General features: G+C 42.1%; 1 protein-coding gene across 4 annotated transcripts in view; it reads left to right on the top strand.

The window, feature by feature from the left end:
* GSAP (gamma-secretase activating protein) overlaps nucleotides 1-23,690 on the top strand; it is a 78,786-nt gene that overhangs the window by 48,045 nt on the left and 7,051 nt on the right. For 3 of the 4 annotated variants that reach the window (XM_057304357.1, XM_026504246.4, XM_057304358.1), the window contains 7 exons: nucleotides 11,070-11,198; nucleotides 12,035-12,093; nucleotides 12,742-12,773; nucleotides 15,162-15,223; nucleotides 18,917-19,012; nucleotides 21,060-21,130; nucleotides 21,602-21,696. In XM_057304357.1, the coding sequence (XP_057160340.1) occupies nucleotides 11,070-11,198; nucleotides 12,035-12,093; nucleotides 12,742-12,773; nucleotides 15,162-15,223; nucleotides 18,917-19,012; nucleotides 21,060-21,130; nucleotides 21,602-21,696 (544 nt within the window). The remainder of the gene's footprint in view (nucleotides 1-11,069; nucleotides 11,199-12,034; nucleotides 12,094-12,741; nucleotides 12,774-15,161; nucleotides 15,224-18,916; nucleotides 19,013-21,059; nucleotides 21,131-21,601; nucleotides 21,697-23,690) is intronic. The other variant, XM_048212927.2, reaches the window with a different exon arrangement.

Here is a 23,690-nt window from a genome sequence, read left to right as displayed (position 1 = left end):
CAAACTGTCAGGGGGCAGATGGGGGGAAGGGTAGGGTAGGGTTAGTTCTCTAGCAAATCCTTCCTAAGGGGTTGAGTCGTCACTGAGGATGATATTATGGCAATTCTTAGGAATACTCTTTGGAGAGGGAAGTTTTCTGAAGATAGAGAATTATGGGGCTCAACCTAAACCACATACAACTCGTCTTTTCCTCTACGCCTCAAACTAGTCCAAACTGGAGGAGTTCTTGTAGATTGTCCTTAGAGACCTGGTAGCTGCTTCTTACTTCCTTCGTGTCCCCTCAATACACACACACAAATACACAGTCTTAAACCCATTAAGTAACCTGGGCTGGGATTATCTAATTTCCTTCTGGTTCTAAGAACAGCTTTTCTGTTTCTCAAAAGTGACCTGTGTTGGCTCCGTATGTGGTCTCTGTGAAGCTCCTGCACACCTCCTTCCTGCCACTAAGCGGTAGCTATTAGTGTCTTTCTGTGATCTGGTGGTTTCAGAAGAGTTTCTGAGCACAATAGGGAGAATGGGGTGGGGTGGGTGAGTAGAAAAGAATGTGTATGTAGCTAAAAACTGGAGAGTATTTTAGCAGTTTCCTTGAAGCTCCTTTGTTGTTTTTGGCATCGCCTCCTGTTAATTATAGCTTGGTGTGTAGTGGGAAATCTCAACTTTTGGCAGCAGGCAGCTCACTGTGCTGCTGCTCTTATTTACATTTGATTCTTTCGGATCCAGGGAGGGCAGGCCAGGCCTGGGCAGCCCCGGGGAGTGGAGCTGAAAGCCTGAGGTCTGAGGTCATGGTGATGTACTGGGAGTGGGAGAGGGCCGCGTGGGGCAGGTTTAGCAGTTCCGGGTTTTGGTCCTAAGAAAGGTCCTCCAAGGTCACTGACAGGTGATGGTTCTGGGCCACAGCCCAAGACCACTGTGAAGCCCTCCAAAGGGAGGAAGGCGAAGGGAAAAGAAAGGTTTGATTAATAGCTGAAAACGTTCTTATTAAGAGCCTCCATCCTTGGGGCGCCTGGGTGGCTCAGTCGTTAAGCGTCTGCCTTCGGCCCAGGGCATGATCCTGCCATTCTGGGATCGAGCCCCGCATCAGGCTCCTCCACTGGGAGCCTGCTTCTTCCTCTCCCACTCCCCCTGCTTGTGTTCCCTCTCTCACTGGCTGTCTCTCTCTCTGTCAAATGAATAAATAAAATCTTAAAAAAAAAAAAAAAAAGAGCCGCCATCCTTTCCCTGTATTGTTTCTGCGTTTATCACTAGTCCTGTCAAACCCATAATGTGTTTAATGGACACACAAGAAACCTGTGAAGAGAATTTTAAAGAGAAAGGAGTGTCACCCGTAATTCTACAGTTCTTAACGTATCACCTGTCCATCCCCCGCCCCCCAATTTCCTCCTGGCCTTTGTCAAAGGTATGCATAGTAGTGACAGCCATCCAGGGGTATTTAATAAAGATTGCCAATTATATCAAACTGTTTGATGCTGCTACGTGAACTTTGTAATTATGACCTCTCATGGCTCCAGAAGATTCTGCTGGGTTGTTGGGTCCTAATGAATCATTTTTCTGTTTTGAGACATTTAGTTTGTCTCCAGCTCCCATTAAAAAAAAAATTGCTGTTAAAAATAATGTTGCAGTGAATAATTTTATCTAGACAGCTTTTCCTTTGATTTATTCATCCAAGGTTAAATATCCAGGAATTTTACTGGGCAAAAAGACTATGACAGTTTTGAAAACTTTTGTTTCTTATTGCCAAATTGGTATTCAAAAAAAAGTTGTGATTAAGTTACAAGGAATTTATGAGTTTATCAGTTTTACTATAACCTTATCACCATTGTGTATTGTCATTTAAAAATTAAGTAAATATAAAAGAGTGATATGAAGGTTTTCTTAATTTTTTACCCATTGGCTTATTCTAAGAATATGATTTGACTTTGCTTAGGAACGAAGTGGCTTATTTTTGCACTTTTTTTCCTTTTTTCTCTTTGTGCGTGCGTGTATTTGTGTGCAAAATGATGTGTTTTTATATTATTCATGTGTTTTTCTCCTAGATATTCACTCTGCCATCTCCTCACTTTTTTCTCCTCTTCCCTAATTAGCATTTGGCCCTACAGACAGATGTTTCCTATTAACCATTCCCAGACATGCTCGGGAGCTCCTTCACTGCTCCACGTGTGTCTACATGCTGGTAGGAAGTGTTACACAGCACACGTTCGAACTGTAGATCTCTTCATTACCTTGTCCACGCAGACGCAGACACGATCTGTCAGGGAAGGCAAAGGTATGCTGCTGGGATGGGCCTTGGGCTCTGGAGGAGATGGTCCTAGATTTGGTTTGAGCAGCTCCCCAGCCCCCACCCCGGTCACTCAGCAAGGGAGACAGACACAGGACACCTGGCTCTGATCTTTCTCATTTGTTTCCCCATTCCTGTTTGCACATTACCCCTCACTAGAAGCCGCTGCATTTGACCTACTTCTTCTACCCCAAACCCCAGCTTAATTATATTGCAATGGACCTGCTTGCAGGGGCACATCCCACCCTCTGCTCCTCCTCCCTCCCCAGCCCCTGTTCTCGCCATGCTTATTCAGCTCAGGAGTTGGCTCTGAGTACCTATGACCTGAATCACGAGTTACCTTTCGAAATGAATGCATGCTTGCTGCCAGACTTTCCACGAGGCCCTTATTTACTCTCACCACGCTCGCTTCCATTCTCCTTGGTAGATGACTGCCCTGATAAGGAGTCAGGAGAGGGAAGGGCAAAGTGAAGCTAGATAAGCACTTTCTTCCTGCTCCCTCTGCAAAGAACTCTCCCGTGGAGTACTTTACAAACGTTTAATGTAGGAATATGTAATTTAACTTGGCATAAGCCAGTTAAATTAGCAGTTTATCACCTGAAAGACAAGTGGCTTCCTTACTTTATAAAATGGTTTCCAAAAGAATTTTAAACAATTCAACAAGTAGTATATTGAAACAAGGTCCTTGCCTTAAAAGCAATGTTATCAAGAGTGACCTTCCCACGAAGGATCTTAACCCTTCATAAAACATGGTTTTCTCTAGGGAAGTGGCAATTTTCATGAAAGTTTTAAAATTACCCTTGATTTTATAGTGAGAAGAGAAACTATTAAAACCATCTGACCACAGGAAGCCCATAAAGATTAGAAAATACATAGAAACAATAACTTACTGGAATATAAAGATAAAAGGTGAATGAACATGCCACAAATGGAGAAATGGGAGTATTTTTACATATTTTTTAAGCCCGACATTTTAGTTTCATTTTATAAAGTAAGGAAAGCTTTTTTAGATTAACTATCTGATCCAGAGACTGGGAAGGCCAGAAAGACTTAATGCCCTTCCCACTTACACCCACTCAGAAGTCATTGTGTTCCTTCAGGTGTCTATCAGGGGGTCTCCGTGCCCCTGAGCCATTGGGAAAACAATTGTTGGCACCTCGGCTCTTCTCTGGTCAGAGACTTGTTTATTTAATTATGCTTCTTCACTTAGAACGTGTTTTAAGAATACTGTTTAATTGGGCAGAGCATGAGTATTGCTTAGCAAAATACAAAAGACTTTTTTCCTTGACCCTCCCAATACAGACAACCACTGTCATTTAAATAAAAGTTTTGTTAGGGATCCAAAGTATCAACAAAATTACAATGGACTAGCTTACAATTTTTAAAAATGAGGATTGTTGCTTTGATAACAATGTAGTACCAGAAATGTCAATTGGTTATGTGGGAAATACTGATTTTGCCAAGTTCAGTTTGTACATACGTGATACTATGATATTGCTAGAAATACACATCTGCTTTTCATCCATGACTCCTGGCACAGGAGTTCCTAAAATCCTTGTAATTTCCTAAGAGCTACAGGGACATCTTTTGTTATATTTAGTGTTTGTTCCCAGTTCCTGAAATAGCACAAAGGTGAAAAGAATGTTTTTTGTTATTCATAACAAGCCCCTTTCAGCTACACCTGAGTTATGTTAATGAGGTGATTTTTTGGAAAGCACCTAAGACTGGGGGCTGGTTGCTTAAAGAACCAAATGTGTGATTAGAAGGTTGGAACTTCCCTCCTCTCACCTCCGGAGGCAAGAGAGTGGCTGGGAGATTGAGTTCAGTCACCAGTGGCCAATGATTTAATCAATCCTGCCTAGGTCATGGAGCCTCCATAAAGAACTCTAACTGAAGGAGTTTGGAGAGCTTCTGAGACAGATGAACGTGTGAAGGAATAGGAGGGTGGTTTGCCTCAAGAGCACATGGAAACTCTGAGCCCTTTCCCGCATGCCCGGTCCTACCCATCTCTTCCATCTGGCTGTTCCTCGGTTGTAGCCTTTTACGATAAACCAATACAGAATAAGTAAACTGTTTTCTTGAGTTCTGTGAGCTACTCCAGGGAATTGTCAAATCCAAAGGAGGGGGTCTTAGGACCCTCCAATATATATGCAGCTTGTGGGATCCAATGCTGTCTCCAGGTACGTAGTGTCAGAATTGAGTTAAATTGTAGGACACCCAGGTGGTGCTGGAGAATTGGTGGATGTTGCCGGGGCGGGAGGCAGGGGGTCTCCCACATTTGGAGCCCAGAAGTATAGTCTTCTGTGAGTAGATTGTTGTAGAAGAAAAAGAAGAACATATTTTCTGAGACAGTGAATAATGGAAAGTTAGTTAATATTGTCAAACATAATTTTATGATCCTACAAAGAAATATTACTTCTTAGAGACAGAGCACCAGGTTGATATAGTCATTCCTGTCATATCTACAGAGATGGGGGTACCTTCAGTTTATATCTCAGGTGATGAAATCGAGGAACAGACCCAGCCACTAGACTGTGCTGCTGTTCTCCATAGGTTTGGTTGGAGATGTACTGTTTAATGCTTAAGGTTGAAAGGAGACAAATATTTTCGAGTTGGCTTTCTCAGGGCATATGCTGGTTATGAGATGGAACAGTTTAGAACTATTTTTGTGATTACATTAAAAATGCAGCACATTAAAAATGGCTAAGAGGGGCGCCTGAGTGGCTCAGTCGCGAAGCATTTGCCTTCGGCTCAGGGTATGATCCCAGGGTCCTGGGATCGAGCCCTGCATCAGGTTCCCTGCTCCGCTGGGAAGCCTGCTTCTTCCTCTCCCACTCCCCCTGCTTGTGTTCCCTCTCACACTGGCTGTCTCTCTCTCTGTCAAATAAATAAATAAAATCTTTTAAAAAAGTAAATAAAAATAAAATAAAATAAAAATGGCTAAGAGAGGGGCACCTGGGTGGCTCAGTTGGTTAAGCGTCTGACTTCAGCTCAGGTCATGATCCCAGGGTCCTGGAATCGAGCCCTCCATCTGGCTTCCTGCTCCGTGGGGAGCCTGCTTCTCCCTCTCCCTCTGCCCCTCCCCCCTCCTTGTGCATGCTCTCTCTCTTTCTCAAAAAAATAAATAAAATCTTTTAAAAAAAGTGACTAAGAGAACTACCCAGCTGGGCAAAGAAGAGAGATTGTATTTTTCTAGATGTGGGGAAGAAAGAGGCCATTAATTTATAAATAGGATAACTGGCACTTGCCACATGCAGTCCCCTTTGCAGGAAGCCACAGGAGTTCCAGTCACTGGTCCTCTGTATGGATCTGCTGGTCTGTTCAGAGCACTTGGACTTGGTATGGTGCTTTGCTAGTTTCGTGGAGACACAGGTGTTTCTATTTTATTCTGTCTGTGCTAGAGGTAGGGGGTCACTGTGTTTCTCTGGGCTGCAAATAGAAGTTGATACCGAGATGGAATCTCCTGAAAGCCAAATTGGACTGATACTTTAGTTCTGCTCGCTGAGCCCTGGCATGGAGAGTAAAGGTTTTCTCTGAGTTGGCCTCTTCTCCTCTAAGAAGATGAGGGTTAATCAGATGTAGGACCAAAGCCAGAGTGCTTTTTAGAAATGAAAGGCAGATGTTTTTTTCCTGGCAGTAATTTGCAGATGAACCAGAACCATGGGCTTTTTTTTTTTTTTTTAATGCCCTAAAATCAACTAGCAATCCAAATCATAAATGGGGAACAATCTCTTAGTGTAACCCTCTGGTCCTTTTGTTCAAGTAATAGTTTCGATGGGTTTCATTTGGTAATTATTTCAGTCCTCCTAAGAGGCAAAGTGAGATTCTTTTTTTAACGTAATCTCCACACCCAATATGGGGCTCGAACTCACTACCCCAAGATCAAGAGTCACAGGCTCTACTGACTGAGCCAGCCAGGTAACCTGATTTTTCAAGAAGAGATTGGGGATTATTTCCCTTCTTTCACAGTCAAACTTTAAAGCTCCTCCTTGTGCAGGAAAACACTTCCGGGGTTTCCTTGAGAATCTGATGGCTTCTCACACCAGCATCACCCAGAAGTAGCTACATTCATGAGTATTTTCTTAGAAAATATTTTTGTGTATTTGAAGGCTTTCTGTGCTCCTCTGAAGTAGCCTGCAGTGTGCTTCTCGGGTTGTTGTGGCTTTTACTTTGTGTTCATGCCGTTGTCCCCGATGAGCACAGTGTTCTGTTCACAACGAGTTCCCTAAGTACTAACTGGCCAATAAAGGAGTGTTTTCCTGTGCTCCCAGGTTGACTGTTCGGATGTGATTGTACAGCTTCTGCTCCCTCTTCCCCCCATTCTGTGTTTAAGCATCTAAAATTTTATCTTGGAGCTGCTTTAATTCTCTGGGTTAATGAGCAGACTGGTGTTCCCTTGATGTCCGAGATCCATCCTGGATTGGCTCTAACCTCCTCTTTAACCCTGTCTCCTATTAATTAACACAATCACACCGTTTTCAGACAGCTGGTTCTTGATCAGCCTGTAAACCAGAAGCACGGAGGTGAGGCAAACACGTGAGGGCGGGTGGGAGATGGCGATTACCTGGGCATGCTCAAGCAGTGTTTCTGTCCTGGCTGAGCACTAGGGTTGCCCGGGGAACTTCTAAAACTCAGGAAGCTCAGGTCTCACCCCACCGCAGTTCAGTGTCTAGGGGATGCCAGCCAGGTGTTTGCTGAGCTTGGGAATCACATGCTAGAGGCCGATATCTTCACCACAGAGAATGAAATGCTCTTGGTTGCTTTCTCTAATGCTCTCTGATCTTAACCCAGAATCCACATTCTCATCTCTCAGTCTTTGCTCACTCCCTACGTGCCCCATCTGGAACATCCTCTCCTTGTCTTTCACTTACTCAAATCCATTTTCAAACTCTGGGTCTTATCTATTACCCAGGCTTCCAAATAGGCCTTCCAATATACAGTGATCTCCAAGATTTTTCATAACTTAAAAAATCTTATCACTTATTGGGGCACATGGGTGGCTCAGTCAGTTAAGCGTCTGCCTTTGGCTGAGGTCGTGATCCTGGGGTCCTAGGATCAAGTCCCACATCGGGCTCCTTGCTCGGGGGGGCGCCTTCTTCTCCCTCTGCCTCTGCTTCCCCCTGCTTGTGCTCTCTGTCTCTCTGTGTCAAATAAATAAATCTTTAAAAAAATTATATCACTTACCTCATAGATACCAAGTAGTGACATATGCCACTAGTTGTTTTCGTCTACGTTTTAGCATCCCGCCCGGTGACCTTCTTGAAAGACCTTCAGGTTTATAGTAAAATACTTCCAGGACTTTTGGTGAACTGTGTTTCTTGTCTAAATATAAGTGGGTTTTGTTTGTTTATTTTTAAAACTCCGATCCTTTTCCTTCTAACTCGGGTTTTGAACTATTGTAGGTTATGGATTCCTTTGAACATCCGGTGCAAGCTGTAGGCCTTGTCCCCAGAAATGTGCTCCCACAACTCACTCCATTCTGCATACAGTCAGTGGGTTCCTAAGCCCCTTTGTAGCCCATCCATGAACTTGTTTAATCTGTTTATTCTCAGCTAAGAAAAGGGATCTTTTTCGTGGGGGCAGAAGGGGAAGGAAGGTCGCTTGGGAGAGATCTTTTCTGAGGAGCTACAGTGTGTGCATGGGGTCTTCTGACAGGACCGTGACATTTGGCCTGAGGGGAAGAGGCCCTTTGACGCGTAGAAGGGCACCAGTGTTCCTCAAGAGATCGCAAGGACCACAGGGTGGGGGACTGCGGCAGCAAAGGAGGCAGAGCTAGTATCTTGGCCCACCACTAGATGTCACCACGACATCATTTAGTTGTGGGGCTTTGGTACTAGTGTGCCAGAACCCAGGAGTAGAATAGCAAGAAAGCTGCAGGGACTTCCTGTCAGGGATTTAATGCTGCCAAATGTTGGCAGAATTTGCTTTCATTATTATTTTTTTCAATAGAAGGAAGACCAAAGGGTGGATAAAGGTACATTAATTATAAATAAGTTGAAAGGGGAAGAAAAGTTGAGTGAGGTGGGTCAGTTAGGGAGTGTGATGTGACACCAGGGTTCCAGTTTCCCCTAGAAATGACCTGTGAGAAGAGATGTTGGTTGGATGGACCTTTCAGGCTTCTAAAATAGCCAGTTAATTTATTATGTAATTTACCAATGTGCCAAAATTCATTTTGAACCAATAGTGAACTGTCCTTTCAATAAGAATTTGGATAATGTGCTGTTATTTAACATAAGGGCATTTTTCTTGATTGAGGCATATTTTATTTAAGTTCTATTTTTTTTTTTTCTTGCACTATAGCCAAGGCTGTTACCACACCAGGCATTAGCTCACTTTGTTTTATGGCTACACACTGCACTTTTGGCCCTAGTCAAATCTTTTACAAACACGTATATTTTGGCAAGAAAGTATATAATAAATCTATCTTCATTGATTTAAGAGAACCGTTTGTGTCAGTATATCTTTTGATATCAGCCACAGAAACATTTTTCTAGATAATGTCTCCGTAGGCAAAGGAAACAAAAGCAAAAATAAACTACTGGGACTACATCAAAATAAGCTTTTGCACAGCAAAGGAAACCATCCATAAAATGAAAAGGCAACCTACTGAATGAGAGAAGATATTTGAAAATAATATATCCAATAGGAGGTTAGTATCCAAATTATTTTAAAAACCTATACAACTCAACACCCCCAAAACAAATAATCCAATTAAGAAATGGGCAGAAGACTTGAATAGACATTTCTCCAAAGAAGACATCCAGATGGCCAGCAGACACATGGAAAGATGTTCAACATTATTCATCATCAGGGAAATGCAAATCAAAACCACAATAGATTTCACCTCACTCCTGTCAGAGCGGCTAGAATCAAAAAGACAAGAAATAATAAGTGTTGGTGAGGATATGAAGAAAAAGGAACCTTCATGTTCTGGTGAAAATGCAAATTGGTGCAACCACTGTAGAAAACAGTATGGAGGTTCTTCAAAAAATTAAAACTAGAATTACCATATGATCTAGTAATTCTACTGGGTATTTACTCAAAGAAAATGACAATACTAATTTGAAAAGATATATGCACCCCTATGTTTATTGCAGCATTATTTACAATAGCCAAAATATGGAAGCAACCCCAGTGTCCATCCATAGATGAATGGATAAAGAAGTGGTATACGTATACAATGGAATATTAGTTATAAAAAAGAATGAGATCTTGCCATTTGCAACAACATAGATAGGCCTATAGGTATAATGCTAAGTGAAATAAGTCAGACAGAGAAAGGCAAATACCGTATGATTTCACTTACATGTAAAATTTAAGAAACAAAACAAATAAGAAGAGATGTAAAACCAGACTCTTAATTACAGAGAACAAACTAGTGGTTTCCAGAGGGGAGCTGGGGTGAGGGACGGGTGAAATTGATAAAAGGGATTAAGAGGTAAAAACTTCCAGTTATAAAATAAATAAGTCTTAGAGATGAACAGTACAGCAGAGGGAATCTAGTCAATAAGATTGTAATAATGTTTGGTGACAGATGGTGATTACACTTATTGTGGTGAGCACTGAGAAATGTATAGAATTCTTGAATCACTGTATGTACTCCTGAAACTAATATAGCATTGTATGTTAATTATACTTAAATTTAAAATTTAAAAATTAAAAAACGGGTACCTAGGTGGCTCAGTTGGTTAAGCATCTGACTCTTGGTTTCAGCTCAGCTAATGATCTCAGGGTGGTGGGATTGAACCCTGTATTGGGCTTTGCGCTCAGCGGGGAGTCTGCTTGAGATTCTGTCTCTCCCTCTTCCTCTGCTCCTCTGCCCACTCTCACACATTATCTCTCTCTTAAATAAATAAATCCTAAATTAAAAAATTAAAAAAAATTTGTGTCTATGCATCTTTCAATTTAAAAAAATGTATTAGTATTGCATTGTATTTAAAAATAAATATAGTGGGGGCACCTGGGTGGCACAGTCGTTAAGCGTCTGCCTTCAGCTCACGGCGTGATCCCGGCGTTCTGGGATCGAGCCCCATATCAGGCTTCTCCACTAGGAGCCTGCTTCTTCCTTCCCATTCCCCCTGCTTGTGTTCCCTCTCTCACTGGCTGTCTCTCTCTGTCAAATAAATAAATAAAATCTTTTAAAAATAAATAAATAAATAAATAAATAAAGTGGATACATTATTGCTTCAATTGTAGCGATATGTCAAAGACCTAGCTAGGATGCCAGCAAATTCTGTTTTGGAGTTTTGGAATATCTGATGACTGAATGTGAAACTAGTTCACTCCACCTTTCTGATTCCTAGGCTTTGAAAGACCTCTTTTGGAAGTAGATAAGCTTACCAGGACAGTAAGCCTATTTCCTGTGCTACATGTCTTACGAACATTCTCTGACTGAATGTTGTATTGTTGACACAACCTACGTCAGAAAAATGGGTCTCTGGAGAGGAAACGATACGATGTGTTTAATACAACACTGGGTTTAATACAGGCTTCCCAACTTTGCCTTAACCCAGGTGACTCACACTGGTTTGGAGAAGTGAGCAGTGGCTCTCTCTGTAAAAGGGGCTGAAAAGGAAATAGGGAAAGCAAGACTCTTTAGGTCTTACTATTTTAGAATTCCTGCAGGAGAAGAATGCCATCTTTTGTGGGAAGAATTCACTCAGAAATGCTGCCCTAGAAGAGCTGAGGAAGTAAGGCGAGCCTGGCTTTGCTGCAAGGCTTAAGTGGTCCTTGCTGGTCGGGGCCACAGGTCCTGCTTCTCAAGCTCACCAAAGCTTTTTGTCTTCTGCAGGTGCACAGTTTTAAGGGTTACTGGGAAAAACTGAACTCCAACCTGGAATATGTTAAGTACTCCAAGCCACGCTTGCTCTATAACAACAGCATGGTCCAGAGAGAATGGCACAGCCTGATCTCAGAAGAGGTTTGTGTGGATTCATGAGAATAAAGCAAGAAGCAAAAGTATAGTGCATCAGATGAGGTCTAAGGCTGGCTTCAATTTGCCGCACTCTCCCTAACCGCCAGACCCTTTTGCATTGTCGCAAGAAGACCACAGTGCTTCTCTGATCTGTCTTCTCTTGAGGAGGAAAATCAGGTGCACAGAGGTTAAGGGACACCAGCAGCAGGTTCATAGTAGAAGTGAGATTAACATCCAGGTCTTTCTTACCTGTGTTCTTGCGTTACTTGTGTAGTTAAAAATTGATTTTTAAAAAACCTAGGTGTTCCCAAATTAGTGGTTGCTAGCGGTTAGGGATAGTTGAAAGAAGAGTGGCTGGGACTGACTACAAAGAGGGCAGCACGAGGGAGATCTCTGGGGGGTGGAACAGTTCTGTATCTCGATTGTGGTCCGTGAACCTACGTCCATGATGAAATGACGTAGGACTGTACACTCGTTCTAGCAATATCCGTCTCCTGATTTTGATATAGTCCTATAGTCATTTATATAAGATATAAACACAGCGTGGGGGGGGGACTGGGTGAAGCATACATGAGATCTCTCTGTAGCATCGTATATAGTTGTAGTGTTATTCTATATAACACAACACTGTCTAGTTGATTTGCAAGTTCCTCTACATCTATAATAATTTCAGAATAAAATGCTTTTTTAACTAATTTTAAAGAACGTAGGTATTTTGATTAGTTGGAAAGTGTAGTTCTTTTTTCCAAAACTCTTTACTTTATTGCACTGTGTCCTTGGTGTGAAAAATGGCACCCACAAAACCTCTACCTTCCACAGCTCTGACATGTTCTTCCTTCTAGAAAACAGGAAGAAGAAGGTCCATGGTGTATGTGAGGAATATTCTTGATAATGCAATGAAGTAAGTAAAATTAGGGATAAGTGTACCTATAATGGATTTTGGATACCTTTCATGGAGGTAGCTTCCTTTTGTTGAGTATCCTCAACAGAATGATGCCGTAGCTTAATGAAAGCAGCCACCTGGGCCCTGTTCTTGAGTCTGGTGCTCGAGTTTCTAGTGGGAAAATTGTATGTGTTAAACCTTACAGACTTGCATCCTGAGGACAGATGAATTATAAGCGATAAGTGGTGAAGAAAGCTCTTACACAGTGAGCACTTTAGGAGGGTAGAGAGAGTAGGTTCATTTAAAAAGCGTTAGTGGGCTGATGCGCTGGCTCTTATTTTGAAAGCCCATTTTCTGGATAGATGAGTCATCTCGGAGTGCTACAAGTATAGGCCCATTCCAACCCTGTTCTATTTTCTGTTCCCATTATTTCCAATAACTGAGAGCTGCGATTGTTCTAAATTATCGTCATTGTTTGCGCTACAGCGTTTTGAGATTTTATAATTGCCTAATGTGGCTTTTGCCAAGTTGATTAAAGTGTTTGAGGTTTTCAGCCGCCTGAGAACAGTTTCTGCAGTGGTTTTATGGAGGATATCTTTGTATGGTATTGTGGCTTTTTTTTTTTTAATCTTCCTATGTGAATAACATTGGCTAATTTCTTTGTAGGGTGATTTCTAACCTAGAAGCAAGGAATTTGGGTAAGAAAAGACCTGTGATAAAGCCTTCTGGATTTCAGTCAGTGTTTGGTTTGTAACACTGTGTTTTCTACCCCTGTGGGTTGGCAAGAAAATCCCGCTCAATAGTGTAATGAGGGCAGCACCCTTAATATCTTCCTGTTAGAGTGACCACCCAGCTCCCTCCATGTCTGTCTTGGCACCAGGACCTTTAGGGACAGCTGCTGAATGTGTTTTTGCTGGAAGAGTCCCTGAGTGTTGGCCGTCTGGTTTTCATTATTTTTCTTAAGAGCCTTGATCTAATTACCGTGCCCTGTGGCTGTACCCACAGGATGCACTTGGGCAGTTCCCCTGGCTTAGGGCTGCTTTCTTTCCAGCTGTCTGATCACACAGGGGTCTTTGATTTTGGTTAACATTTGGGCACTCACTGGGCTAGGTCATAGGAGTACAAAGATAGGAGTCTCTGGGTAAGCTGTGTGGTTATGGGGGAGGAGCATGGGCTCGGAGCCAGACAGAACTTGGCTTCAATTCCAGTCCAGCCACATGCTAACAGTGTGCTCTTGGCAAGCCATGTGTTCATTTTGTGCATTAACCTTTTCAGGGCCAGGTGAGGGGAAAAATGAGAGTAAATGGGCTGATGTTTATAGCGCTTGGTGCACTGTACCGTCGCAGGTGGCTGCTTTGTCATTGATGTGTGAGGAAGACATGCTAACGTGTTGTTTCTAAACCAGGTGACGGGTGGTCTAGAACCACGGGGCAGGGGGTGGGATTGGATCAGGAGCGGGGATGGTTGGGGAAGAGAGCGAGCTTAGAAAAGGCTTTCCAGAGGGAGTGGCATCCAAGGTAAGTCTTGATTAAACACCCCGCCAGGTGAAACTGGGGGAAGAGAATGCTAAGCGTATCCAGGCACAAGCTTTTTTTGTGGTTTTGTCACTGGAATGCTTTCATCCCTCATAAAGGCCAGCCTCCATTTAAAAAGTTTTATTTTTATATCCCACTTTTGTTTTATAGGCTTGGATGTTTAGGTGTGTGCTGGGTGACCCTAACGGTGCATTGTGGGATGTCATCACATCCTGCAGCTGTGCACACAGCTCATGGGAACCATGACAGTGAACTTGTGATCCAGCCCAGGGCGACAGAGCCTGTGCTCACTGAGCAGCCCGAGGGAACCAGCCTCTGTCTGTGTTACCAGGCCGTCTGTGCCCGAAGCCAGGGGTTCTCCCACTAGCACCAGGCAGCGGCAGCAGGCAGGAGTCCTGCCCAGCAGCCAGGGTGTGAATGTGCCTGGTTCAGGCTCGCCCTTCTTGCTTGGCTAGGAAGTTTGCAGTACGGGAAATGTTGCCGGTTGTCGAGGTTTTTGTTGTGTCCATCACTCCTGTGCCCCTGTTAGAGCTCCTGCTCCTGTGCTTTTGGCCTGTTTGCATCTGTGGCCAGTCATTCTCTCTGAGTGCACTTTGGGAGCTTGTCCCTTCCTCTCACGTGCTTGGCTTGCACTAGCATCCTAGGAAGAATGTCATCACTAACAGAAACAGAACAGTCTGGGTGAAATTCAGGGCTGCTAGTGTCAAGTTTTGAATTGCTTCATCTTAATCAAAATCTTGTGTGGGATCCAGGTAGGATTTATCCTGAGGGGGCAAGAGGCACCTGTGCTGTCCCACACAGGGTCATCAGCCCTCTGACTGGAGCAGTTCTGCTCTCTTGACAGGTGCGTGCCTCAGCTGCTCCAGGAGGGGAGAGCAAGGCACGAAGGTGCTGTTAGAGGAGTGTTAGGGCACATCTTGGAACAAGACTGTGTTTGTCTGCTCCTCCAGTCTGCTGGTATGGTGCAAATCATGGTGGAGAAAGTGCCATCGGATTTAACCTTACATGTCACTTTTCCATCTTGAGCTGGTTACCTGTTTAGTCGGATAACTTGTGTTAATTAGTATTATTTGCTACATTAATTGATAAGTCCCCTCAGTTCAGTGACTCTCAAAGTCACTAACCTATAGGGGGCCACAAAGAAGGCAGTCATGCAATCCTTCCATCAAGTCCCTGTCCCTGAGTTTATGACCCCCTTGGGGTTAAGAGAGGGCCCAAGTGGAGACAGAGGTCTCCAGTGGAGCAGAAGTTCTTAGACAGTGGTGGGTCTTCATGTTGAAGAGAAATCAAAGCCAGAACCTGTTGGTGTTGGGAAATATGTTCCTTGTTTTCTTTCTTTCTTAGTCTGTTGGAGTAGAGCTCTCTGTGTATCACCTGAATGATAAGTTTGTCTTGCAGGAATAGGTCACGCATTTAATGAAAAATTTCATCCTATAGCAAAATGGTCTATTTCCCCAGTAACTCAGAGAAGGGGAACCCAGGCTGATTTCTCTTCTTTTAGACCATTTCCCAAAACCCACCCTGCTTGACTATTGTTCTGTTTCATTTCAGAGCCAAGATTAACACCCCTCTTCCAGGAGGAAGACAACCATCAGAGGCTGCTGATGGGGCTGGTAAGTCGTCTGTGGGCCGTTTGGGTGCTGCGGAATGATAGGATCTAAGAAAAGGGGAAAGGGCTAGATTGTGCTTCTCATCCTGACCCTATTTTTCACTCATTCTTTTAACACGTAGCTGTTACCAGCTACTGTAGGCCCTGTGTGCTCAATGGTAAGCAACACAGATACGATTTCTGCACTTTTAGAATTTAGTGTAGTGGGGGAGACATATATAAATCAGTCACCACCCAAAGTATATAATTACAAAACATCATAAGGAAATGTATAGCATTGAGTGTTTAAAACAAGGAAGGAACAATGTCTTTGTGGCATTTGTATTTGGGGTTTAAAATATAACAGAATAAAAGTATGGTTTCTCAAGAAGTCCTACTACTAGGAAGACCAAAGAGAGAGAAATCAAAATAAATGAATGGAAGAGAAGAATCAGTAAATAAATCCAAAAATCTTTCTTTAAAAAAACTGATTAAAGAGACATCTGGAAATTCTAATAAAATATGTTTAATCCGTGCACGTCTAGGAATGGGGTAATCTATTACCCTAAATATGGGAAGTTTTAAAATGTGAGAAAAACATCTGTAAATGCGTATTCACACATTTGAAAATTCCAGGTAAGGTTTCCTGGATAAATAGAAATACCAAACTTGAGCCAAGAAGAAAAAAAATCCTTGAAAACACAATAACCATAAAATAATTTGAAAAAATTGTCAAAGATTATCTCCAGGGGCTCGTGAATGGCTGAGGCGGTCAAGTGTCCAACTCTTGATTTCGGCTCAGGTCACATTCTCAGTGTCCTGAGATTAAGCCCCACGTTGAGCTCCACACTGGGCATGGAACCTACTTAAGATTCTCTCTCTCTTCCTCTCCTCACCCCTCACACGCATGCACTCACTCTCTCTCTCTCTCTTAAACAAACAAACAAACAAACAAACAAAAACCTCCAAAAAAGGCACCAAATTATTTGATGAGTTAGTTCTTTCAAACGTTTAAGGATCAGGTCATACCCATGCTATGTAAAGTATTTTTGAAAAAAAATGGGAAGCTTCTCAATCACTTTAAAAAGCTAGCATAACCCTAAAACCAAAATCTGACAATGACTTTTACTTTCACTTATGAACATAGATACCAGAAGCTTAATTAAAATATTTTCCACTGGTCAACACATTTGAAAAATACTACATGGCCAAATGGCCTTTTTTCTAGGAAAGCTTAGCATTAGCAAATGTATTAACATAATTCATCGTATCGCCAGGTCAAAGAGGGGAAAAAAAGATCATCTCTATAGGTGCTTAAAATTGATAAAAGTAAAATCCCACTCCTGGAATACACCAAATCAATAAGCCAAAAAATATTCTAATACTGATAGCTAATGCGCTCTTAATCGAATGCTGGGGTCATTCCTATTAATATCAGAAAGAAGCAGGGTGTCCGGGATGCACAGTTGGTTGAGCGTCCAGCTCTCAATTTCAGCTCAGGTCGTGATCTCAGGGTCATGGGACCGAGCTCCCTGTTGGGCCCTGCGCTGAGCATAGAGCCTGCTTAAAATTCTCTCTCTCCCTCTCCCCCACTCCTGCCCTGTGCATGCACTCTCTCTCTTTCTCTCTCTCAAAAAACAAAAAAAGAAGTTAAGGATTCTTGCTATTTTCACTAAAATTTTATATTGTTCTGGAAATTCTATACAGTGCAATAAGAAACAGAAGTAAAAGAAGATGCTGTGATTGTCCAATGCAACAAACAAACAAAATAATCACCAGGGGAGATGGAAAATATTAAGGAACAAGTTAATAAGCTGTTGATTCTAAATTTATTTTCTTTTTTATTAGGATTAACGAGTTAGAAAAGTTAGTGAAAAGCATTATTCCACTTCCAGATCCTTAGCATCTAGGTTTAATAAAATTATAACAAAAAAGCCAATGAAGTTTCTCTGACAATTGATTAGGTGACTCACTTGACCAAAAGACGTGGAACTAACATTACCGGATAGCTGAGTGTGTAATTGATCTACAATAATGAAACAATATGGTGCTTGTACAAAATGGTCAGGAGACTCTAGTTTAAATTTGAATCTTTAGCGTATAATAAAATTAGGCATTTAAAAATCACTAGAAAGAAGTAAGTTTTACTCAATCAATGGCTGCCTATTTGGAAAAGACAACTGGAGTCCTTCCATCCCAAGTACCACCACCTTATACCATAAACCAACAGAAATACCAGATAGATTAAGGAATCTAATATCCAAAATTATGTGTGTGTGCTTGCCTACCGAATTGTCAAAAATTTAAAAACCACACTAGCAAAGTTCAGCATACAGGGAATCGGGCAGCCTCATGCAATGCAGTTGAAAACCAGTAAAACCACAGCGGGAGGCATTTCAATAGCATCTCTTAAGTACATGACCCACCAAGTTCCATTTTTGGGAATTTAGCTTGAGAAAATAATGGGGGTTATGGCGAACAAATCATGTATGAGGGTTTTTTTCGTTCTATTCACTATAGTGTAAGAAGTATCCCATATGTGTAAGAAGAGAATAAATCAATTCTAGTACTTTCATAAAGTTGAGTAATGTGCAGCCATTACAACCAGTGTGGTAAAGAATATGTAATGACATAAACTATATGAAAAAAAGCAAATTAGAAAACATTAGAATGAGTGTGCACACTGGAGAAGAGGAAAATAAAAAAGCCAAAATGTTAACACAGATGATAGGATTATGGGTGATTTAAATTTTCATCTTTATGTTTGTCATAGAAAAATTGAAAAGCACGAAAAAGCATGCAATAATCTTTAAAAAAAAAAAATAAAAATTTTAAGCCTAATTAATTAACACGTGGCCCAGAATGCCATGGGCTAGTTTTGCTCAGGGTGTCATATATGCAAATCTGCTAACATAGTAGATATGTGCACATATGATGTTAATTGTACAATTCCTATGATGTTTATTGGTGCAAAGATCTCTAGCGAGGAGGGCCTCCAGCTGAGGAGGAATTTAGGCATAAGAGAGGGGGAAAAAAAGGAGAGGGAGACAGAAGAGCAAAAGGCAGGGAGGGCTGGGATGCTACGCTGATTGGTGAGCTCCAAGAAAGATGAGAACAGAGTAGGCATACAAGTCTGTTTAGAGGCGATAGACTCCGTAATTTCATTACTTTTGCATGTCAGGGGGCTGTGCTGAATGTTGGCAGCCACTGCACAGAGGGAGCTACCTGATGCATTTCGTTTTTACTCCTGCCTTTGTCCTTCCAAACGCGCAAAGCATGCCTCTCCTCACTACACCCGACTCCCCCAATCCCCCCCAAACCTGCTCAACATAGTCACTCCAGGATTACAGTTGTTCCTGTTAGTTCGCCAGGCCTGGGAGCAGTAGATTTCACCCCTTTCGTAGATCCCAAAGCCTTTGACTTATAAGTTAATGGCTTCCCTCAGCTTCTTTGGAGAATTCTCATCAGGGCTGGGAATCTGACTCCTGTCTGCTTGCTGGACTCTGGGGGAATCATCAGCACTTCCTCCTGAGGAATGTTGATGTCCCTGATTTATGCCCATTAAAGTAACACTGTGGGTTGTACATTTCCACACTGGGATCTTCAGGTCCAGTATGTTTCATATTGGTAAAGAGTGTTAATAAATGGATCTAGTTTCAACCAGTAGCAGGTGTGAGTGGGTAGGTTGTGACTTATCTAATCCGTGTCCTGTTTTCAGATGGTGTCTGAGCTAAAAGACCATCTTTTGAGACACCTACAGGGTGTAGAAAAGAAGAAAATTGAACAGATGGTTCTGGACTACATTTCAAAACTGGTTGGTTTTGCTTTTTTGTTCTCTATCCTGCCACCCCCCAGCCCCTTAGTATGTAGCTCCCAGTTTGTGGTTCAGTATGTTTTTCAGATTAGACGTTGCAGATTTTCTGTCCTCAGACTGGTATGTTTGGTGCTATAGATTGAAAAAAGGGAAAAAAGAACGAAAAAAACAAGGAGGACTTGGTTATGAAAGCAGTATGTTATACTCCCTTTAAATAGTGATTTATATGGTCATGGAAGCATAGAACAGTGATGAACTTAGCATGGTTGCCAAATGTTCACATGTCATCTTGGCATCTTCCAGCTCCTTGTTAAACCGCAGGTAATGATTTCTGTACATGGAGGTTTACGAAGACATGAGAGAACTTGAACTTAAATTCTTAATGTGTGCCAACAGCCCAATTAGGCCAGATTCTAGCTCAGTTGTATAAATACTACCACACCAGAGTCTGCTGGTGGGATTGGTAGCGCATCTACCTGGTAGCCACCCATTGAAATTGTGTGATTACAGTTAATAACACCAGTCCATGTGTAAATACAAGTGATACAGCTAGACTGAATTTTGAAGCGGTCTTGAGTCTCTCAGAAAGCATATGGAGTTGAGGCCTGACCCTACTTAGAACCTAGAAATAATATGCTAGACAATTTCTTAAAGTATTTAAATTCACAGAAAGAGAAAGAACACTCCATTTCTCCAAGATTGGTAAGACCAGTATGCAAATGACCAATTGTCTGAACATGTATTTTTACATTGAACTCTGGAAGATTAAATGTGTTTGATATGACCCCGATTGAATTTCACGTTTAATTTTAAAGTTTTTTTTGCCTTTATTGTAGTCATTAGTGTCTGTTTTTAAATAATATCTTTGAATTTCACAATTTTTAATAAATTAGGAGAGGTTGGTATTCTCATATATTGGTATTTACAAGCAAGGCATTGAAACTTCCTTAAATAATAATTCATTGTAGTAGAACTGTACCAAGGAGCTCACTTTATGAATGTGGCCTTGATCTTCCACAGGCTGGTATTAACTTGCTTTCTTTGTCCTTTGATAACAGAACTATTTAACATTCCATCTATCATCTTTCTTTCTGTTGACTTTAAATTTCACCTTCCAAAGTGTGAAGGGGTTTTGTTCAAGCATCGTTCTTCCCTGTAGCTAATCACATAGAAGTTTTAACACTAGTCTCTGTTAACAACCGCTGGAACCAATAGGACCAGAAGTGGTAGAGATGTAGCCTTAGAAAACTCAGTACCCCTAACTTTCTGACTCGGCAGACACCAACTGAAGCCAAACCTGCCTGCTCCTGCCCGACAGTGAACAGCCGTTTCTCCTGGTCCCCTCAGGAGGGTGGCCAGTCGGGCTTTCTAAAACAAATGGAGGAAGTTGCTGCAGAACCAGACTATAGTGCTTACAAGTTATCTTACCTGACTTCAGCCAAAGAGACACTGCGAATCTGTGTCATTGAAGAATAAACTATTTTTATCCGTGCCCATATGGAGATCCCTGGTGCCCTGTCCTTAGCCTCCATGTGCAGGGCATGGGATTCATGGCAGATAACAGTCCCATGGAGACTGCTCTGTTGCTGACAAACTAGTCAAATGTCTGACCTGGACTTGAAGCCGGTCGTACTCCACAGTCAATGCCTAGGACCTCTATCCTGTTCTGTGTCTCCTTTCTTCTCACTGTCAGCTGTTGGCCTTTATCATATAACAGGCCTAGAGTAAATCCAATACTTGTACTTGACCTTCACTGATGGCAGAGGGCTTGTGATTGAGGGCCTGTTAACTGGGCTGGGGAAGCTCAGTGGGGACACTGCCTGCATAGACAGAAGGGGCTCTGTTAGACTGTGGTGCACATTTTCCGTCTTTCCATTTTGGATTCCAGTGCCTCAGCATTGACTGCAGAAAGCCTGGTTCTGTGTCTAGGTCCAGGCTAAATGCCAGCTGCCCTGAACATGCCTGTCAGGCCTGGGGAGGGCTCGCTGGAGGGACCCCTGAGGAAGAGGGTTCGGGCAAAGGGTAACAGACTGTCTTTATCCTCCAGCTGGATCTCATTTGTCAAATCCTGGAAACCAGCTGGAGGAAACATCATCTTCACCCCAGGGTTCTCCACTTGTACGCAAGTATTTCTCCCTCTCTCTTATCAAGGTGTACAAAGAGCTAAAACACTCTAATTGCTGCCTGTGTTGGCAAAGCTTTTTTGGAACTTAATAATTGAAAGCAGTTGTCACCAGCCCCAACACTGTCTGTCTTAGTTCTGTACTCAGCATTTCAAGGAATGGCCCTGTGACTTCACCATCCTCTTTCCCTGGCATACGGTTGATGAGGATGGAGGGGCGTGTGAGCTCAGGACTGTCAGGAAGGGGAATTTAAGTTAATGCAATTGATCATTTATGTGCCTACTGTCTGGTTAGATCTAGGCATTAGGCTGATGGTCACCATCCTACGTATGAGGCTTTCCGCAGGGCCTCCTCTTTCACAGTTAGCATGAATTCCATCTCTATGTGATACTCAGAGCCACTGCTCAGACAAGCGGAGTTTTAGGGATGAACCCCTTGGCTGACGGCGGCTCTGTTTTTTTACCAGCAGCAGGCGGGCCAGTGCTGCTGAATTTACAGTCTTTCACATCATGACCAGGATTCTGGAAGCTACTACGAGTTTGTTTTTACCTCTGCCTCCTGGTAAGTCTTGGCTCTTTTGTCCCTTGTTGTAATATATTTGTTCTTTCTTCTTCCCGTGGTCCCCAGACCTTACACATTTAAGGATGAGACCTTCTGTGTCTGAGAATGTGTGCATCTCGGGTCACTGTGAGAGATGGTCCTGACCTTGGTCTCTGCCGACCAGATCTCCCCCGATTATGAAATTCTACTGTGGCTCATCACTAACTTTAGGGAGCCGAAGCTGGTCCCCATGCAGCTCGCTAGGATACTTTGAACCAGGGAAGCGGATGCAGGGAGATCTTTCTCTGATGTCTGCAGGCTTAGTTTATCTGATTGAGAAAGTTAACACTCAGAAGGAAGTGGGTCTGGCTGGGTGTCAGAAAATAGCTGATTTTTACGTGCTTGGAAGCTAAAAATTGCCCTTAGGATTTTGAAACAGAACCAAGTCAAGCCTCAAAACACCTTTGGCACGTGTATATGTAGTCATTCCTTTAATTGGTCATTCATTCACTCAGTAAACAACCATTTGTTGATTTTTTAAATTAAATTCCATCTACTGTGCTAGAAATTAGAGCTCTTACAAAAATTAACAGAAGTCTAGTTGGGAACATGTATTCATTATAAGAAAGAAATAAGCTCCTGTCTGCCTTGTGTTTATTACATATAGGTTCTGATGAGTGTTAAGCTTTATGTTAACTGTCACTACATAATATTTATCAGCCAGTTTAATTTATTTATTCATATACATCTATCCCATCATCTATCAGTAATTCATTCCTTTACTCATTCATTTTAAGCCAATATGTAGATGGTGCCCATTTTGTGCCAGTAAGTGCTTTACATAGATAAGCACATTCAGTTTTCCTAATAGTCCTGAATGGTAGGAACTTAAAATGAACCACATTAAATTGTCAATATCCAACCAGTTTTTGACCAAAAAAAAAAAGGCACTTTCGTATGGTTCCACTTAATATTATTCCCATTTTGTAAATGGTGAAACTGAGGCACAGAAAGGTTACATAACTTGCCTGAAAGTCACACAGTGATTAAGCAACAGAACCAGTATTCAAATTCAGGAAGCCTGGCTCCAGAATCTGTGCTTTTAACGACTATTCTGTGCTGCCTCTTGAATTTTATATTTCATTTGAATTAGTTGACATCGAAACATTGACTATTTACGGGCCCGGAAATCCCCATAGCACGTCTTGGCTTCATTTGTGATATGTCTGACTCAGTTTGGAGTCCTTCATGCTTTCTCTGTCCATGCACCTTCTCTTAGAAGACCTGCTGGTAGTGGAGGGCACAAGGAGTTTCTTTTGATTTTATCAGAATCTGACAGCGACCATTCATGGGAAGAATGGATGACTTTAAAGGATCCCAATAGAATAGGAATTTCGAGGTGCCCTCTAGAAAGAGGGAAGGGATTTCATGAAAACTATATAAGACTTGCTGGCTTCCACTCTTAATTATTTGCCATTAACACAAAAGACTTGGTAGAGGAATGGATTGACACTTTCAGATTTGTTCACCATGGATCTTCAAGCTCCATTTGTCAATGAATGAAAGTGACTTACTAGGGACAATTTTGTACCTGGGAGACCATAAAACTTCACTGTCTAGGGAGCATCAGACTCCTTCCCAGGGACATGGAAGAAGGGAATACATGGAAAAACGTTATCCATAGTGACAGAGAATTATTATGAGTAGCCTTAATGCTTTGTGTCCATGGGTTAAGTATTGCTCTCCTTTTCTCTTAAATGTTGGTTTCCCTCATGTGACATGGAAAGTGACACTGTATCACGTGGCTGTGCACATGTGTGGGTAAATACAGGGTGTTTTCTCATGTACTTGCGTATGTGTGCTTGCTTTCTAAGCCTGCTGGACTAGTGAGAACTGTTTGAGTTCCAAGTGTTGGAAACTTGTAACTCAATTGGTTAAAGAATAAAGGGAATGAGGACCACGAAAAGGGAGTCATGGTTTAGAGCTGGAGCATTTGTAGTTTAGATGAGACCTGT

The sequence above is a fragment of the Ursus arctos genome, unplaced genomic scaffold (assembly GCF_023065955.2).
Source record: "Ursus arctos isolate Adak ecotype North America unplaced genomic scaffold, UrsArc2.0 scaffold_3, whole genome shotgun sequence".
Lineage (NCBI taxonomy): Eukaryota > Metazoa > Chordata > Mammalia > Carnivora > Ursidae > Ursus > Ursus arctos.
Note: the sequence above shows the minus strand (reverse complement) of the source record. Positions and strands in the feature narration are given on the sequence as shown.